Here is a 20,001-nt window from a genome sequence, read left to right as displayed (position 1 = left end):
GCAGGATAATTCTGTAGAGCTTTGTTCTATGGTGAATTTAATTTGGAGGTGTAGGTTTTAGAGTATGGTGTGTAAGTCTGATGTCCCCCCCCCATGTGGGTTTCCACAGGATGAAGCAGTCATCAAGGTATCTTTTCCAGAATTCTATAAACAGTTTTTTAGTGCTGTAACCAAATGTTTGTTCTATCTTTTCATATAAGGTTTCTTCTAGGTAGTAAGAGTTGCGTAAGTCGGTGCCATTTTCGTTCCCATTGCTGTACCTAGTGTTTGGATGTAGTTGCCATTGTTGAATTTGAAGGAATTATTATCTAGGATTATGTGTATACTATCGATGATGAATTGTTTTGTGAATCTAGGGTGCAGTGTTTGTGTGTGTCTGTTGATCCAAAATGTTACTGCTTCTTTTCCTAATTCATGGGGTATGTTACTATATAAACTGTTAACGTCAAATGTAACTAATAGTGTATATATATATATATATTCCAGCGAAACTTACATCAACTCCAGTCTCTCGGTGTGCTTCTCTTCAGCAACAGCCAACGATTGTAATACGTTGTTCTTCCTAAGTTTTGACCTTTCTGCAGCTTCTATCATAATGGAATAAGGAAGACATAATTGGGTCTCTGGGTGCGATTCACTTTCAGCTGAAAAAAAAGTCCACATCACTTTTATTTCATCAGAAAAATTTTATATTTAAAAGGAAAGAAAAATATCAGATTAACAGGAAAACTTATAAGTAATTATCAATGAAAAACGTTAGTGTACACTAAAAACTTATAATTATCAATGAAAAACGTTAGTGTACACTAAAAACTTATAATTATCAATGAAAAACGTTAGTGTACACTAAAAACTTATAATTATCAATGAAAAACGTTAGTGTACACTAAAAATTTATAATTATCAATGAAAAACGTTAGTGTACACTAAAAACTTATAATTATCAATGAAAAACGTTAGTGTACACTAAAAATTACAGAAAATTAACAAACAAAATTAAAATTAACTCTGAACGAAAAGACTGTAGCATGTTCAAATAATAGAAAGGAGATAATCTTCTACGATATGCTGACTTGATGCAAATATTGATTGGAGTTTGTTGATTCCGAATAATTTTTTTTGTTTAAATTAAAATTCTACTCTTACTTTTTTAATTTGTGGTATACACTAAGATTTTTCACTGCCAACAAAATCCACAAGTTTTTCTTGTTATTCTAAACATATTTCACATGTATCTCTACCTCTACTATATTAAACAAACTTTGTGAGTTCATTCTCTATGGACTCACAAACGGCCGAGTCAATTTTTATGAAATTTCACACAAAGGTACTTATGTGCCTGGCAGTGTTCTTAGATAGATTTTGTGTCAGAATGTCTTTGGATTATATCAATTATCGATACTTATCAATGAAAGAAGGAACAAGCGATTTGGACCAAAGTTAACATCTTATACAGCCTAACATCACAAGTGCATTTAAGAAGTTTTATTACCACACAAGCTGAAAGGTCAAACATAAAATCAATAGTAGATTCTTTGATATGAAAGGGGTGCGTTCAAAATGAATGTTTCTGTTTAAAGCACATTTTCACAATGATACTTGACTTTTTCATTTTAAACTTAAATTCAAGCCATTACCACTGCACAATCAGTAATGCCAGGCATATAAAATTAACAGATTCTTTGATATGACAGGGGCACATTCATGATGAATGTTTGTTTTAGAGCACAATTGAAGCATGATACTTGACTTTTGCATTTTAAACTAATTCCAGCTATGATATATCTTTAGGGTTTGTATCAGTAGGTTCTCTACAGTGCAATGTACACTACAATATATTGTGAATTTAGTCACTACAAGAGGCATGTGAAGCTTCCTTCAGGTGTATCATGATGGGTCCCCAATTAAAGCAGGTAATCAATTGATTTGATTGAAAAAAGGGCTATTTCATCGATTTCAATGACAATAAAAACATATGTTGATCATCATTCAATGCCGGGCAACATGAAGTCACCCTGCTAGTCTCTTTATGAATAAGCACCAACATTTATTTGTTTTTTTTTTCATTTTAATTATCAGCAATAAACATTATTAAAATAAACAAATTAACAAAATCCACCAAAGTGTGTTAAAAAGGAATCACCCGCCTCAATACTTCTGCAGATATGAATTGTGTAAGAGAACCAAATCACAACTCTGCAAACTGTCATCATTTAAAAGGTTCAATATGTTTAGAAGTTGTTTTGATGAGTTGTAGCAGAAGTGTTTCAGATATTCCTGAGCGATTTTATACTTTTGAATCGAAATTAAAATTGTATTTTATTTGAATTTTTATTCAAATTAATTTTTTTTACATCACTCAAGAGTGGTTATATCATGAAACTGCAATAAAATGTTCAGATAAATCAAATTTATTACATGTAGGTAATACTATCTATAATTGTTTGTTACTTCCTTAGTCTGTACGTTACGCTTAAAAAAAAAAAAACCCTGCAAAATTTGGCATTAAAAAGGTCAATCTGGTAACTCTGGACAAGAATATAAAAGTGATCTTCCTTTGATGTAGCCTTGTTTTCGAGTTTTATTTATGATCATTGTTAGAATGGTGTGAGAAAACAACTCTCAATTTTGACATATAATGGTTCATCACAAAAAAAACAAACAAAGCAAAACGTTACTTAAAAAAAAGAAAAAATTTGAAAGGAACAAGGCAAAAAGAACATTGTTTGCCAAGAGGTGCTGGACTGAAAAAGTAAATTAAAGATGGTGTCTTACACTGATTTTATTATTTGTATTAAACTATGTAACACAATATTACTTTCTGAGTATTTATTAGTACTGATTACTTTATCTCATTTGGGTCAATTCTGTATTTAAAATATAATGGATACTATTTTCATAGAAATATTAATAAACTCATATTTGCTGAGTGTTATTGGTTTTTCTGTTCAAAAGATTTTTTTTTGCTATCCAAAAAAATATCAGCTTTTTTATGTTGATTAAGTGGAATTTCTTATTCCATGGAATTTCCACAAGTCCTACTAGTACAGTAATAGTCATTTTTTTTTTTTTTTTTTTTTTTTTTTTACAAAAAAGTATAAAATATTAAAATTTATTTTTGTTTCCAAGCTTATATAGTCGATAGGTTAAGTGTCCAAATGAATAAGTGAGAAATATTTTTATAAATTTTATAAATTTGGCTTCACATATCATTCGTTGATTGTAGTTAATAAAAACATTTAATTTCAAATTCATATCGTACACACACATACATACATACAAAACACAAAAAAAGTGAAGGAAACCTATGTTATCCAAGGGAGATAAATGTTACTTACAAGCCACAAGCGAGTCATACAAAAGCTTCATAAATTTGTTCCGAGAATCAACTGTATTACGTTGATATCTTTCATCTACGGACGAAAAATCATCCAACATCGACTGAAAGAAAAAAAAAGAAAAAAAACGTATTATCTTATGGTATGTTTGTTTACATTACATTTAAATTTCTGCATGTTGGTATGGCCAAGGAAATAGGCAAGGAATTTTAAGATTAGCAATCCAAGAAGCTATTAGAGTAGAGAATCTTCAAACCTCTAGAAATCTCAACAGTGAAGGGGTGAGGTGTGGGGGTACTACTCATTAACTCAAGTGTAAATACATTAATACAATATAATGTTGAAGGCATACAAGCAGAGCAAGTTCATCACATTCCATGAAGTACTAAATAAAAAATTTTAAAAATGCACAGGGATGAAAAATTGCAGCAATGTGACAGTGGTTGGAGTTGGCAGACAGTGCAGGACATTAAGATCTAAATACTTCTTTGCACCTTGTCCACGAGAGGTTTGTGATTTTTTTTTTTTTTTTACAAAGGAGTCAATACTTATCAAGGCCCGGAGGCTACTCGAGGATAAAGGTTAATGAATGTACAGTAGTCAATGGGACAATATTGTTGGTAGTGGAAATTTGGTAAATTGGATTACTTACGGGGACGGCTCATCAAGAATTTGTCTATGTTGGACTTGAAGACAACCATATTGTAGTCAACTGAAAAGCAGGGAAACGGAAGAGAGTTCCACAGGCATGCAGTTCTAAGAAAGAAACTTTGTTCATGGAATCTACGTTTAGGTTTGTTATGTGGCAACAATACTCCACATATGAATGGTGGCTTTGTAGAGATATAGAATACTGGCAGGTGTGAGAAGTTTTCTAGCACAATAAAGGAAGCCTACTTTCTTTGCAGCAGACTTGACAGCATCTTCTTTGTACTTATTCAATTTCATATTGGCTGAGAATATCAGAATGAGGAGTTTAAACATTGAAAGAATGCTATCAGACATGACAATCATTGGTTGGAAAGGTTTTCTTAAAGAAAAAAAAGCTTTGACTGAGTATCATTTTTTTTTTTTATGAGCTTGGTTGTTCCTATTATTATGAGAATGATGAAGGTCATGCTAAGATTCCAGGTTTTGTTGGTTTCTTCATATTGTACACATAAACGTCTGTGACATCATTCTACTATTGGGATCAAAAGATATAAAAAGAGGAAAAATAAGGATAAAAAATGAAAAACTCAGGAATGTGAGGGGAATTCCAAACACCTCTGAAGGTTATTTTCCAAGAATTTTCATCTATTGCATTGCATGTGTGGGAATTCAATTCACCCTCCTGCCAAAAATCGTGTCCTGTTATCAGCAGATACACCCATCTTGGACTAGACTGCATCAAGATGTCATTTATAAAGATTCTGAAGAAAATGAGTTAAGTATCGAGACCTGGGGTACATCCATATTGATTGGTCCAGGTAGTAGATTTTGTTTTTGTGGTTTTGTTTGCACTGTACGACCATCAGGAATAACCTGAATATTTCTTTTAGCTAGCTAAGGAAGATTTGATCATAAATACTCGTCCAGTAATGCCATTCGAGTAGATTTTCTTGAAAAGACTTTCATCGAAGACATTGTCAAAGTACTTGGAGATATTTTACATTAAGACAAATGAACTGAACAAAAGGGATGCTTGGAGATGTCACAATGAAAAATTGTTGAATACTGAGTTTTCATGGAACTGTGAAAATGTAAAAGTTGCTGGAACAATATCCGATTCAGCTATAAAAATTGAGAAATAGTACAGGAAGTTGTGAGCAAGTTGAAGATGAGCATTCTCAAGTGTCGTTGCCGAAACGTGGGCTGCAGGTCAAATAGACACAGACATATGATCACGAACTTAACAAATCAGACACTAAGAAAAAAAAAAAAAAAAAAAAAATGGTCATCCCGAAAGACTGAACTTTTTTTTTGTGTGTGTTTAATGGCATGTCCACCCTTGTTGGGTTATTTTATGCCGAATCATGGTTTAGTGTTTAAATATTTTTTTTTTTTTATTTATAAACAAAATTATGTGAATAAATATATTTATAGTTGAAGTATAGTTTGCATGTATATCTGAAAGGTGAAATCATCAAGGTTGTTGAGAAGTTTTACCTTGATGATATTAGTCAAGCACAGGGTAGAACGGGTGTTTAGTGCGATTGCAAGAATTAGGTGTGGATAGAGTCAGTTCTTTTACCACGGTTCATACAGATTTTCAATGTACATTTTCAAGGCTTTCCAAAGTTTTTCAGGGTCTTCTCCAGACAAAATTCAAATCGACCTTGTGTCTAACTCTGCCCTCATGGGCAAGTAAATAGGAACATTATATAGTTTTGTGATAAAAGGGAAGCAACTCTTATCTACTGTATGATGTAGTTTCAGAACAATGTATTCTGATTTTATTTTCAATATTTAAAAAATAGTTTAATGGTGTTTTTTTACTTAAAAAATAATTTAATACTATTTATTTCGATTTTAATATTACAACACAAATTTTTAATAGAGAATATGATTTTCAAGGCTTTTTCAAGATATTTTCAAGACCTTTTCCATATTTTCAAGCTAATAATAGAAATAAGGCCTTTTCAAAGCAAAAGTCAAAATTCAAGAACTTTTCAAGTCTGTACAAACCCTGTTTACTACCCAGCAGGGCATTATCATTGTCGGTCAAAGAAAGAGTCTATCAGGCATGTGTATACAGTGAGATGCATGAAAATAAAATCTGGTCAGTGAAGGTTTAGAACGTGTTGTATGGAGAGAAATGATATGATGGATGCATAATGCAAGTCTTAAAGACAGGCTTCGTTCTGATAACCTCAGAGGAAGATTAAAACTGAAACATATAGGAAGCTATGTCCAAAACAGGAGACTTTGATGGTATGGCCACAATGAAAGAATGGATGAGAGTTCTTAGGTTAGTAGATGTAGAAAAGTTGATGTAAAAGATTTAGTTCACAGAGGACCATGAGAGTAAGTGACCGAAATGAATCCGGCAGAAAGAAGGATAAATAAAGATCTGGAGAAAAAAAACTTACCTTGGAAGTTATCTGGCAATTGTCCGGACTAACCGATGGATGCCACTGAAAACATAGGTCCCTCTCCAATAAATCGGGGACTAATATTCATCAATTTGAACATTTGCGAACATGATTTTTTAATTACATTTATCTTCTGTATTCAAAGCTATTCTATTTCACTCTATGTTCATAAATAAAAGGTTTTATCATCATTTGAAGTGCGAGTACATTTTTTTTTAGATACCCTAATGTCTAATCTGCAAATGTTAATACATTTTAGGTAAGTTTCTTTAAATATTTTTATTTAGCAATTAATGGATAAATTTGGAGAAAATTACATTAAAAGATCCATGGCTATTAAATCATCAAGCGAACAAAAATGTTCTTTTCAAGATGGTATATTTGCAGTTAAGAGAAATGGGTTAAGATTAATTTTTCAACATCTTTATGATGATGAGTTTTAAACAATTAAAACATTAGATTTATTAAAAAATAAATAAGGATAAAAATAATGCAAATAAATATTGAATATTGCATCATCGAGTTTGTGAAAATAAGATGTAAACACATTTCTGGTCAATTATTGTTTGCTTTGGAAAATCAACTGAGACAATTGCATACACTTAATTGAATATAAGTTGCTATTGTTACTGAAGGGAGAGGAGGGGTAATAAACATAACTTTCATGGCAGTGTTAGTGTTGAAATGATCAAAATACGTTGAATAGGATTTGAAATCAATGCAACCAATTCTATAAACCAATCATGCAACACCTTATCAGAAAATGAAATGAGTAAACGAAAACAATTTAAGCCAGAAAGTGTTTTGTACTCATTTACATCAGTTAAAACTAATCGTGGCAAATCATCTTCAATCTATGATTAAATAATCTGTAGCAATTACATGAAAGATCGATTTTATTGTATATTATGCAATTCCTTACATAATAAATTGGAGAAATTCTCTGAAAGATATAAATAATTAAAAACTATTTTAACAAAATTAAGAAAATTTTCTAACCTTTTTTTCTTGTCAAATTTTAAATTAGAAACAAATAAGTAGAAATATTTAAAAATGAAAGTGAAATGCTCAAGAATTTATTTTTTAGTGAAATTTTTCATCCTCATCAGTTTGAATATCTACACGTCAGAATTGATATAAGTTGATCGACATCAATTAATCAATATAAGTTGGATCCACATATCAACTGAATAAAATAAAACCAAAATATTCAAACTATGACAAAAAAATTCTTTGGATAAAATTTTTTTTAATATTACCATTCTCTTTTGCCAGTTATCTTTGATGGCTGTTAATTCCATCTGAATTGAAGTCAGCAAATGATGAGCATCTCGTTGATGTTGATCCTCAACTGTGTAAGCAGCTGTGATGAATTCTTGTCGGGATTGTTGACGACCAGAAATTTGGATCAACTGGACAAAAAAAAAAATTTTTTTAAATTTAAGTTTTCATAACAAATAAAAATATTGTTTTGTTTCAACTTTCATTCTTTTTTAATTCTTCTTTAATATATCTCTGAAAATTCTCTAAATATTTATATTCTACCTTAATAAAATCGGAAAAACAATATTTAGAAAATAAATAAATATATAATAAAACATTGCAGAGATCGTATTCCTATTTATATTTCGTCTAAAATAGTTTTAATTAAACACAAAAAAAAAGTACAGAAAAATCTTTGCGATACATACTCAACAAGGAAGAAAGATGTGATATTCTAAAATTTTCATAAATTGATTAAATATTTTTTTTTTTTTAATTAAGGAAATAAAATTTTATGAGGAAGCAAGGAGGAGACTGGAAACAGCCATATTGTTTTAAATTTTGTCAAAATTCAAGGTAGACAATTCAATTCGACTGTAGAGATTTTGTTTATATTAAAAAACTAGCTGTACTTAGCCATGCGTTGCTGTGGCTCAGTTTGTTTAAATGGAAAACAAACAGAAGACAAAGTGTATGTTTCTTATATTTATGTTCTCAATACTTGTGGATACACAACATTTTGAGATTTGTTAATGGTTATTGCAAACACACAGCGAATTGTGAAGTGCAATATCTTAAAATGGTATATCCATTAAAGTCATTTAATGCACGTTCGTTGCCCGTTCTTCGAGGTTGACAGAAGAAAACCGGAGTTTAATTTTACTATGAACATGTGAGCATGCACTTGAAAATCTCAAATTAAAAAATTTAGCTGTTTTCTTTTTCTATGAAAGTATAGTGGTTTATGAAAAATAAATCGATGGAAAAATTGAAAAGAAAACTGTTTAAGAAATAAACCCAACAAAGTGGGAGACCGATGATAATTCTGAAGGAAGAAGAAAAGAATGTAAAAATGCTGTTGGATAAGTTTTAAAAAAGAAAATAGTTTGGAAAACTTTTTTTTTGTTTTTATTAATTAAATAAATATCCTTATTTTTGCACATATTTTTGGAGAAAAAAAATATTCCTTTCAAATATAATTAAGGAAAATATTCGTAAACATTTTGGTGCTTCTTCATTATTGTGGTGAAAGTCGGAAATCAAAATATTGATGTTCCGTTGACATTGCTCCAGTTCTCTCCAAACTTTACAACAAATGCCTCAACAAATCTTGCTTTCCTGACTGCTGGAAAACCGCTTCTGTGATACCAGTTTTCAAGAATTATGGCGAAAGAACTGACCCATTAAATTATCACCCCATTAGCATTCTCCCACTTTTCGCCAAAATATTTGTGTCCTTAATTAATCAAGCCCTAGTCCATCACCTTACAGCTGCTAAACTCCTGACCGACAATCAATATGGACTTAGGCAAGCACGTTCCACAGCAGATATCCTAATTGTAATCTCTGAACGTATATAGCGTTCACTGGACAAAACAGGGGAGGGTAGAGCAGTAGCCCTCGATATATCTAAGGCTTTTGACAGGGTATGGCACAATGGTCTTCTAAGTAAAATTAGATCATATGGTATCACTGGAAGAATACATAATGTAATTAAATCCTTCTTAAGTAAGGAGAAAAATCCAGGTTGTCCTCGACAGTCATACATCTAAACAATATGATATAAATGCAGGAGTACCTCAGGGGTCTACCCTCAGACCTTCATTATTCCTCATATTCATAAATGACCTCCCTGATAAAATTGTTTCGGAGATGGGTATTTTTGCTTACAACATCACGCTCTAGAAAAGGCACGAGGGGAAAACAAATTAACACATATCTAAGGAAATGGCAGAAACACTAGAGGATGACCTCCGATCTGTAGTAGAGTGGGGACAAAAATGGATGGTCACGTTCAATGTTGCCAAAACTAAACTGGTTTCTTTCAATAATTATAAGAAACCTTCACTACCACCAATAGCAATGACCAAGAATACATTACCCGAAAGTACTTCCTTTAAACTCCTCGGCCTAATGTTTACAGGGAACATGAACTGGGATAGATACATTGAGAGCATTGCCAAAGCTGCTGTGAAGAAGGTTGGCTCTTTCTACTGTACTAGAAAACTACTTACATCTGAAAGTATCCTGTACTTCTATAAGGCCACCATTCGCCCATGTATGGAGTACTGTTATCCATTTGGGCTGGTGCATCTGCTACTAGTCTCACTCCAGGACAGGATTCAAAAGGGAGTCGCCAACATGATAGGTCCTGAACTGTCACCTAGGCTTCAGCCTCTGTCCCATCGACAAAATGTTGCATCCCTCTGCCTGTTCTACAAGTACTTTAATGGTGAATGCTCTGACGAACTACAAGCACTTGTACCCTCTCGACGTGAATACCCCCGACAAACCCGACAAGCAACTAAATCTCACCCCTTCACAGTAGTGATCCCTAGGTGTAAGAAAGCCTTCTACTACAATAGTTTCTCCCCAAGAACTGCTAGATTTTGGAAATCCCTTCCGGGATTCTGCTTTCCCAACTGGACTGACATGCAGAAGTTCAAGTGTAATGTGAACAGACATCTTGCTGCTCATCTCCCTTCATAATGTTCCTGCAACTTATGTCCCTGATAGTAGCCCCCGACTTCAAAGTGGCACTATGCTTGTTTGGGTTGAAAATTGAATTTAAAAAAAAAAAAAAAAAAAAAAAAGTGAAACCAATGATATTTATTGAATTATCATGTCACAGTAATAAAAATATTCAAAGCTTACAAAAAATGAGAAGGCATAAATTATAAAGTAAAGAAAATAGTTTTTGTAAAAATTAAAAATTTCCTTGTGTTTATGGCACATGTCAAATGAAAAAACAAACATAGCTGAAATCATTTTACATTGAATCATGGAAGACTGAACTAATTTTGACATGACAATTAGATAACATTATTGTTGAATTTGATAAAAAGTTGTAAGTAGTTATCATTGTGTCCTTAATTAAAAGTCAACTTTTTAGCTGTCAGATTTCACTACAATAACGAAGAACCACCCTTTTTATTGGCAGACCTGTACAATGAACATACCATCTAAAATTTTTTGGTACTCTTGCAAAAGTTAACCCAGATCAGGATTTTCTGTCAATTATGGTTCGGGCTCGATTGGCTGTCATTGGATGAAACCGAGTGATGTAACATATGCAGAAATATTAAAATAAATAGACAAATACAATAAATAGAAAATAAAAATTTACTGTAAATTTACTGAATATATATATTTATTTTTCTCAAGAAAAGTTGCATTTTGTATTGTTTATTTACACACACACAAAAAAATCATTAGCGAAGGGAAATACATGCAGTGAGAGAAGGAGGGAGTGAAGAGTAATCCCTGTACACACAGAATAATAGGGAACAGCAGGCTGACAGCTAAAAAGCAAGTAATAGAGTGATTTGTATCGTACGCAAGCGCACACACACACACAGCTATAATGATTAGGGCTATGACAAGAGAATATTATTGTTTTGACGCTCGAGTATACAGCCGATACAGTTAATCAAGTAAGAACCATATCACTATCTAAAAACATAAGGTTAATTGATATATACTTAAGAGTCAAAATAATGAAAAGAATATTCTCTTGTCATAGCCATAGTAATGACCTAAGAATTAAACGAATTTGACGCCATGAGAAATAAGGTCTCTTAGTGACACCATAATTTAATTATAGTAACCGTTCGTTTATAAAGGGAAGAATTGGATTCTGAAAGATAAGAATTTTCAGAGCTCAGCCAATCAGAATGGACAAAGGGAGCCTTTATTATTTATGAATCGGAAAGATTATGTTAGGTCTATGTATATATTAGCCAGTTATAGTCGGTGTAATCACAGAATCTGTAGAACATGTAGAATTTATTCCAGTGACAACCGGTAACAGTACTAGTACTAAATATTTAGAGAGAAAACTAGGGACTCCTTCCTCTAGAGATGTTGTGATTGTGATGGCGTTGCTCTTAGTATGTAATGTAGTATTTGTATTTTAACATCACAACTGAATGTGTCCAAAATAGTGTTTGAAAGGTGACAAGATAGTGGCTATTAGCCTACACGTATTGAATTTGTATGTGGTATTTGTTGTTGCAAATCTAAAATACTTTGATTCAGAGGGGAATTTCTGCAGTCATTTTTTTTTATATATGGAGAAGATAATTCCAACTTTTTAATCACTAAAAATCGTAAAATTTAATTTTGATTTTTTGGAATAGGATATCATTCCATGATGTGTACATACAAAGATTTTTCTGTATTTTTGTTGTTTTTTTTAATCAAGTGTAATTTAATTAAAGCAATGCCAAAATGAAATGCATTATGAGTGTAGTTAAATTGCAAATCAGTGTCAAATAATTTAGTTAAAATTATTTTTAAGTTTCAAATTAAATTTTAATATTTTTTAAATATTTAAAAAAAAATGTTAAAAAATAACATCTATTGTAACTATTTTTTATTTGTATTTTACAATTAAAATATCTAATAAAATTATTTTTGTGAAAAAAAAAATGAACTACAAAAGGTAATGTATATTTAGTTTTTTTAAAAAGAAAAACTCCAAGATGATAAAAAAAAACTGTATAAAGCTTAAAAAAAATTTGCAAGAGTATCTTAATATGTTAAAAAAAAAACTCAAATCCATTTTCAACTTTCATGGGTTTTCATTTGAAAACTGAAATTTTGGGTATTCAAAGTTTTGTCAACTGACATGTAGTGACTTAAAATTTAATGACTTTGATTAAACTTTAATCATAAAATTTTCAACAAACTGTCAACTGCAAAAAAATTAACATTTATTAATAATTTAGTAAAATAAATACATAAACTTTTAATCCATTTTTGTGTACCCAATTTGCTTAGCAACAGCAGCTCCAGATAAATTCAACAGCATATCCAATGATTATTTGTAGAATAATATATCGGTAACTTATTTCATTGACAAAATGAATATAAAATTTTTGGTATAAGTTTCATAAAGTTATTTTTTTTAATCTAAAAACGTTTACAAACCTCATCTAATTTGCTCAAATGATATTTCTGCCGTGCGAGTTTCATTTCATAATCTCCTGTAAGAATCTTTGAAACTTGCGATGCTGCGTTCTTTTTAATCAACAATGGAAGATTTTTTTCAAACTTTGTATTCAGACATTTTTGTTTTGATTGCAATTTCTGATTTTCTTCGATTAATCTGACAATTTAAAAAAGAAATGGAATCTTTGAAAAAATAAATTAAAAGCAGAAAAAGAAATGGTATTGATAAATGCAGATGAAGAAAATGGCATGAATATGTGGAAAAAAATGCGATATAGATAACTGCAAAAGATGACAATGAACTGAAACATGGTATGATAATCTGCAGAAGTGGCCAATGGTATGGAAAACAAATGCAGAATTAGGTGATCATTTATCATATTTGGTTTAACATATGTTTCATATATGTTAGACAGCCTTTAGAAATTGACTTTCAACCTAATCTATCTCTGGCCAGCTCTTTATTTATCCCTCAAATCCATCCTCAGCTTTCACCTCAACTGTTCTATATCTACTAATCCAAGAACTCTCATTCATTTTTTCAATGTGACCAAACCAACAAAGTGTCCTGTTCTTAACCCATCTTACATTATCTAGATTTAATCTTCATGTGAAGACATCAGACCTAAGTCTTTAAGACTTATATTACACATTATGTGATAAGTAGTAACTTGTTAGTACATATAAAAAACATATTTATCACATTATTCTCATGTCATTTCTCTTCATGCAACACATGTCCTCAACCTTCACTGGCTAGGTTTCACTACATTATCACACTTTGTACACAAGTCTGATACTCTTCCTTTGGTTACCAGAGGTAACGTTCTGCTAGTTAATAATGGCAAAAGTTCTTTAAACTTGCTCCATCCACTATTAATTTTTGCAATTATACTAGGACTAGCTCCTTCCTCTGCTCTGACGGCATCACCACCATAAAAAACAAATTCTGAACAAAATCAATAACCTTGCTATCCAAATATACATGTGAATTCTCATCATCTTATACATAAACCGGCTATCATCATTTAACCTAGCTGTAATTCGACACTCTACAACTATCACAAAAAAAATGAATATAATCAAATAAAATCGAGTTGCTTTCAAATCCTTTTCCACACACTGAGCAGAGGAAATTCCCTCTTTTGGGGAGTTTTCTAACACTGATCATCACTTTAATGTTGGTAACATTCACTCTCACACCTTTACTTTCCACAGCATTCCTCCAAGTGTTTAACTTACCAAATCAACTTTCCATTGTTTCACAAGCACTAGAATCAGCAGCATACATCATCTCTTCCAGACAACCTGTACGAAACTCCATGGACAACATTTCTAAGACACAAACAAATTTGGCACAGATTCCTGATGCAATCTCACTTTAAACATGAAAGCTATCACTATCTGTGCTGTTAACATGACTGAACATTTCTGTACATGGCTGGAATAATGATATGAAAAAGATGGTATGGATAACTGAAGAAATACATTAACTAAAAACAAAAGCAATGAAATCCTGAGTTGTTTGCGTCATAAGCAGGACTTATTACCGTGTGCGAGATGCCAAGTTGGTCTTCTTTTCTTCAAGTGCCGAGTATAATTTCTCCAGATATCGATGTGAAACCGACATTATCTTTTGGTCAAGTGCTGCCTGAACAAGAAGACGTTCACTGTTGGGATAACTGAAATAGAAAGAAAAACAAAATGTTGAATTGTCAGTCGTATCCAAACTTAACATTAAAGAAATAAACAAATTTGGAAAATTTTAAAAAATGTTATTTTTTTATTAAATGTTTTTTCTTTATTCTGAGACTTTCACTATTAAAACAGAATATTTATAGATTTTTTAAATCAATTCAGATTTACAGCAGCTGTTAACAACACATGACATTTACTTTTTTCTCTTCACAAGGAGTCAATCCCTCAAATTAATATCAAAAGAAAAAAAATGAAGAGAGAAAAAAAGAAAAAGATCTTCTATAAATGTCATTTTAACAAAGAAAGTCTAAGAATACAGAAAAAAAATGATTTTAATCATTTTATAAAAAAAATTATTTAAAAAAAAAATAAATAAATAACATTCGGTTTTCTAAATTTTCAAATTAAACTTATAAAATAATGTTTTCAAAGATGTGACCAATTTTCTTCATTCTGAACAGATTTTTATTGCATCATCATTATTTATTATAAATTTATCTTTGTTGATCTCATTCACGCTACATCGAAAACATGGCGCATTTATTTTGAATGGTTTTGAGTTGAGCCAAACAAAAAAAGGGGGTCAATTCAAATTTCTTTTCTATCCTACCTTTTTCTACAAGTAATCATTTGACATTTATATCTCCTTGGTTTTCCCGCACTTCTAAAGATTAATCTCATATTGTTCTAGTTTTCATTGTGCACATGCACTCTCTACTCAGCACCTGTATTTCATAACAAAAAATAAACTAAAAGCATAGAGAAATTATTCAGTTTAGCTATATTAACAAACTAAGGTATCCGTTCAGTCAAAAATAGAAAAATATAACATTTTACCAACAAATAACTCAAGTCTGGATAAACTTTTTTTAATAAGTAACCAAAACAAATAAATAAACAAACAAACATAACAGGTCGCCTGGTGTTGCCAGGTCGTAAAATATACATAAATATTATATTTTAATTAATGCAGAATTCTTATTTATTATAAACAAAAATACCATAGGTTTTAAATATAACATTAAATTCCTTTAAAAAAGTGTAGTTAAAAAAAAAATAAAAACTGGAAGAAACCGAGATATGTGCATGCGAGCATTATATTTTTTTTCTAAACAGTTCACTTCTTGTAAATAAAAAAAAAAATATGAGCTGAGATCAAAACCATAACCTTAAGACAGTCGGTCAAGTAGGCCAGCTTGACATGATCTATAAAAAGTGTTTTCAAATCTATTTATTTTTAACATAATGAATCTGTCATTTGATTGATTCATGCATGCGCATTCATGAAACAGTTGACAAACACATAAAAATCCAATGACCCTCCGACATACCAATTTTTGGATTTTGACCCCTTAGCAGCCCTTTTTTCTGGATGAAAACTGATTAAAAAGTTTTCCACATGTCTGAATACCCTATATACTAAATTTCAAGTGTAGATCAAAAATCTGTAGAGTATATAGGTTAAGAATTGTCCTCATACACACACACACATTCTCACTTTTACAGATAAAATGCATTTCCTTCTTAAATTCATTTACATCAAATATTCATCAGGAGTGAAAGCTATAATTTCTTTGGTTCCTAAATTTTCCTGACCAATGCTGGGACATAGGTCCTACTAAAGTTAACCAGTCATCAAGCCGTTTTATATCCCTTCACCAAGATTAAGATTTTAATTTTAGGAAAATTTCAATTTGAGGTGTAAATATAAAGTTTTAAATTTGGTTTTATTGATATTTAATAACTATGAATCAAATTTAATGCAAATTTGAAAAATTCGATTTTTCAAGAGGAAGTTATGCCTACATTATACTCCATAAAAGCCCTTTAAAATACTCCAAAAAACTTAAAATCAGAGGATATTTATTAATTGATGACTAATAATAGACATTAAAATTTCATTAATATCGGAAATATCTGAACGTTCACACGGATTTTAAATAAATTGATTTGAGGAGGTACATACAGATTTTGGAGTCGAGCCAATTCCTTGCATTCATTGATGTTAACTTTTTCATTTTCTCCTCTCACTAACAAAATGTCAGGATTACTGACCTCCAAAAGTTCATACCGATCACATTCCCCTTGGCCACTAATTTCAGAAATTGTCTGGGGGAAAAAAAAAAAAAGCAGAAATAAGTCAAACAATTTTCATTTTTCACAATTTTTTTAAAGCAAAAAAGAAAAAAAATATTTGTTTGGTTTATCTATTTTATCTGTTTTTGAAGATAATTTAATAATAAAATAATTTATTGAACACACTTTGGTATTTTATATCTAAAAGTAGAATTTTTTCACTATTTGTAAAAGAACTGACAAAGTCTAATGAAAATATTATCAAAACTGAAAAATTCTGCAACGATAAAAAAAACCCTTTAAATATTTGTCAATTACAAAACAACCTATAAAAATTTCAAGATTACTAAACAGAATAATGAAGGAGAGAATGCAGATTGTAGTTATGTGTGTAACATAAAAGAAACTGCTGTCATTGCTGTTAACTGGTTTGGTTGTTATACGGCATATCAATCCTTTTCGGGTTATTTTGGAAATAGTATTCATGTTGCATCCAGTTATTTTGTAGAAGGTTTTTATTCTTCAAGCTCTTTGTATTTTCAACCGCTAGTTTGTAGTGTTGGCTTTGGTTGTTTTAGTGGATTTTATCGTTATTGCTTCCTGCCCTACAGAACATGAATGAGTTTTGCAATGGGAGAGTGAAAAGAGTTACAGTATTAATGTTTGGTAGATTTTAAGTTCGGAAACCTGTCAGAAAGTGGGGGAGATAGAAAACGAAAGGGGAAATGGGAAGAAGGAAAAAGGGGTAAAACATAATTAAGTTTTGCAAAAGAAAGTAGAAAAACAAAAAGCATCAATGTTAGGTGGGGGTATTTATGTTGAGGTAGTACAAAGGCTTAGAGTTTGGAGAACTTTCCATTAAAAACTTGTAAAATAGGCACAGGGATGCAACATTTCGTCGATGGGACAGAGGTTAGAGTTTGGTTGACAGTGTGAAACCTATTAGGTTGGCCACTTTTTTTTAACCCTATTCAGGAGTGTGAGACTAGTAGGAGATGCACCAGCCCAAATGTGGCAATAATATTCCATACATGAGAAAATGGTGGCCTTGTAGAGGTACAGGATACTCTCAGGAATAAGTAACTTTCTATCACGGTAGAGAGAGACCACCTTCTTCACAGCAGGCTTGGCAATGATCTTGATATATTTGTTCCAACTCATGTTCCCTGTGAATGTTAAGCCAAAGAGTTTGAACGAAGAGCTTTCAGCTAATGCATCATTAGCCATGGCTATCAGTGGTTGAGAACAATTGAAACAAACAATTTATTTTTTGATATTTTTTAAACATGTAAGCAATAATGTGTGAGTTAGTATTTATTAATACAAACAACTCCGATTATAACGATATGAAAGCAGTTTTCCATCTAAAACAAGTTGTAATTCCATCCTGTAATCTCTTCGCAGTACACCAGTTGGGAACCAATACTATCGAGGTATCTATTATAGATAATTTGTATAGGTATCTATTATAGATAATTTGTATAGGTATCTATTATAGATAATTTGTATAGGTATCTATTATAGATAATTTGTATAGGTATCTATTATAGATCATTTGTATAGGTATCTATTATAGATAATTTGTATAGGTATCTATTATAGATAATTTGTATAGGTATCTATTATAGATAACTTTAGATGTTTAGTGTTGAGGTTTAAATTTCTTATTCTAAGGTTAAGGATCAGAAGATAATCCCCCCCCTCTCCCATGGTACCCGCATAGCAGCTTGGGGAGAAGAGCAATTGGTTTGTGTCCAGTTGTCTAGAAGAGATTATCTACAAGGACACCAAATTAACATATTAGGATATACAGGAATTATGGTAGGATTAAGGATTATAAGGATTTATAACGTTTATTATGCAAAACAGACACGTCTTTGAGGCAAAGTAACCAGCCCTTTTAACTCAACATTTAGAAAAGAATTTGTGCCAGTTAGTTTAGTATTATACATAAGTAACCATATACATACAACCAGTATAGGTCTTATATTTAAGCATGCACTTAGTCAGGGAATGATAATTTAGGAGCGTCAAAAGAGTGAGGAAGTATCAGACAATTAAGAGCACAAAATAAAAGTTTAGGTGAATAATCAAAAAACTTTACAATACTTAGTAAGCAAGTAAGGAATACGAAGAGGCTCGCCTTCCACAAATGTTTCGACTACTCGTTGCGTTCAGCATTATAAGCAGCTATATTTCTACTTTTCAGCCTGTAATCAGTACTTAAGCATATCAGCAGGGGGTCGTTTTGTGGATTTTTGGAAATTTATATTTTTATTTAATAATATCACTTATGATATAAAGATATCACTTATGATAAAATAAAGATGGGAAATTTAATTTAAGTACATTATGCAACAACTTTACAATAACGACTTAAACAATTCAAGTGAACATAAGTAGCATGCAAGCAAAACCATTTATTCAGTTTGTGAGAGAAACAAATAGGAAATGGGGAGTCAGAGTTCATTCTCCTAGTCAGGAAGCAAGTCCAGGCATAGAGTGTCTAAAGTGAATCCCTTATATTGTAAAGCTGTGCCTGACAAAATGTAAGAATCGAAGTTAGGCAATAGGCAGAGCCTACCTACTCCTTAGGCAATATAGGTTTGCAAACTGGAGAATTTATTAATATTACCAGCTCTAGAAAGGTTGTAGACATTGAGGGTATTGCCAAGGCAGTTGCAAAAAAGGTGGGCTCCCTCTACTGTGCTAGAAAGTTACTTATGCCTGAGAGTATTCTGTACCTCTACAAGGTCACCATTCATCCATGTATCCACATCTGGGTTGGTGCATCTGCTACTAGTCTCACTCTTAGACAGGGTTCAAAAAGAGCCGCCAACTTAATAGGTCCTGAACTGTCAGCTAGGCTTCAACCTCTGTCTCATCAACGAAATGTTGCATCCCCCTGCTTGTTTTACAAGTATTTTAATGGTAAGTGCTCCAACGAACTACAAGCTCTTGTACTCCATCCTTGATATAAATACCCGACAAGCAGCAAAATCCCACCCCTACACACTATAGATCCCAAGATGCTAGAAAGCCTTCTACTCTAATAGGTTCTTTCCTATAACTTCTAGACTTAGGAAATCCTTTCCAGGTTCTTGCTTCCCTGACTGTACTGACATGCAGAAGTTCAAATTGCTGCTCAACTCCCTACATAGTATGCCTGCAAATTATGTTCCAGATAGTAGCCCCTACATCAAGTGGCAATGTGCCTTGTTTGAGGTGAAAATAAAATAAAAAAATAATTAGTTTTTTTTTCTTTTTTTTGTACAAAAATTATATATAAAAACTCAAACATTTTTAATTAAAATTTAAATTGAACTTTAGATTAAAATAAAGAATTTAAAAAATCTTTTTGTGTAAAAACAACTTCTGAA

The 20,001-nt window shown here is 31.5% G+C and overlaps 1 protein-coding gene across 1 annotated transcript in view; it reads right to left on the bottom strand.

The window, feature by feature from the left end:
- Positions 1–20,001, bottom strand: part of LOC145288892 (HAUS augmin-like complex subunit 3) — a 58,128-nt gene that overhangs the window by 3,708 nt on the left and 34,419 nt on the right. The window contains exons 7-12 of the mRNA XM_080136365.1: positions 16,512–16,654; positions 14,398–14,529; positions 12,827–13,004; positions 7,672–7,824; positions 3,339–3,441; positions 497–644 (exon numbers count right to left, since the gene is read on the bottom strand). Coding sequence (XP_079992491.1) covers positions 497–644; positions 3,339–3,441; positions 7,672–7,824; positions 12,827–13,004; positions 14,398–14,529; positions 16,512–16,654 — 857 coding nt within the window. The remainder of the gene's footprint in view (positions 1–496; positions 645–3,338; positions 3,442–7,671; positions 7,825–12,826; positions 13,005–14,397; positions 14,530–16,511; positions 16,655–20,001) is intronic.

This window comes from Euprymna scolopes, chromosome 2, assembly GCF_053919585.1.
Source record: "Euprymna scolopes isolate OS-2025 chromosome 2, ASM5391958v1, whole genome shotgun sequence".
NCBI lineage: Eukaryota > Metazoa > Mollusca > Cephalopoda > Sepiida > Sepiolidae > Euprymna > Euprymna scolopes.
The sequence above is the reverse complement of the archived record's forward strand: the minus strand, read 5'-3'. Positions and strand labels throughout refer to the sequence as shown.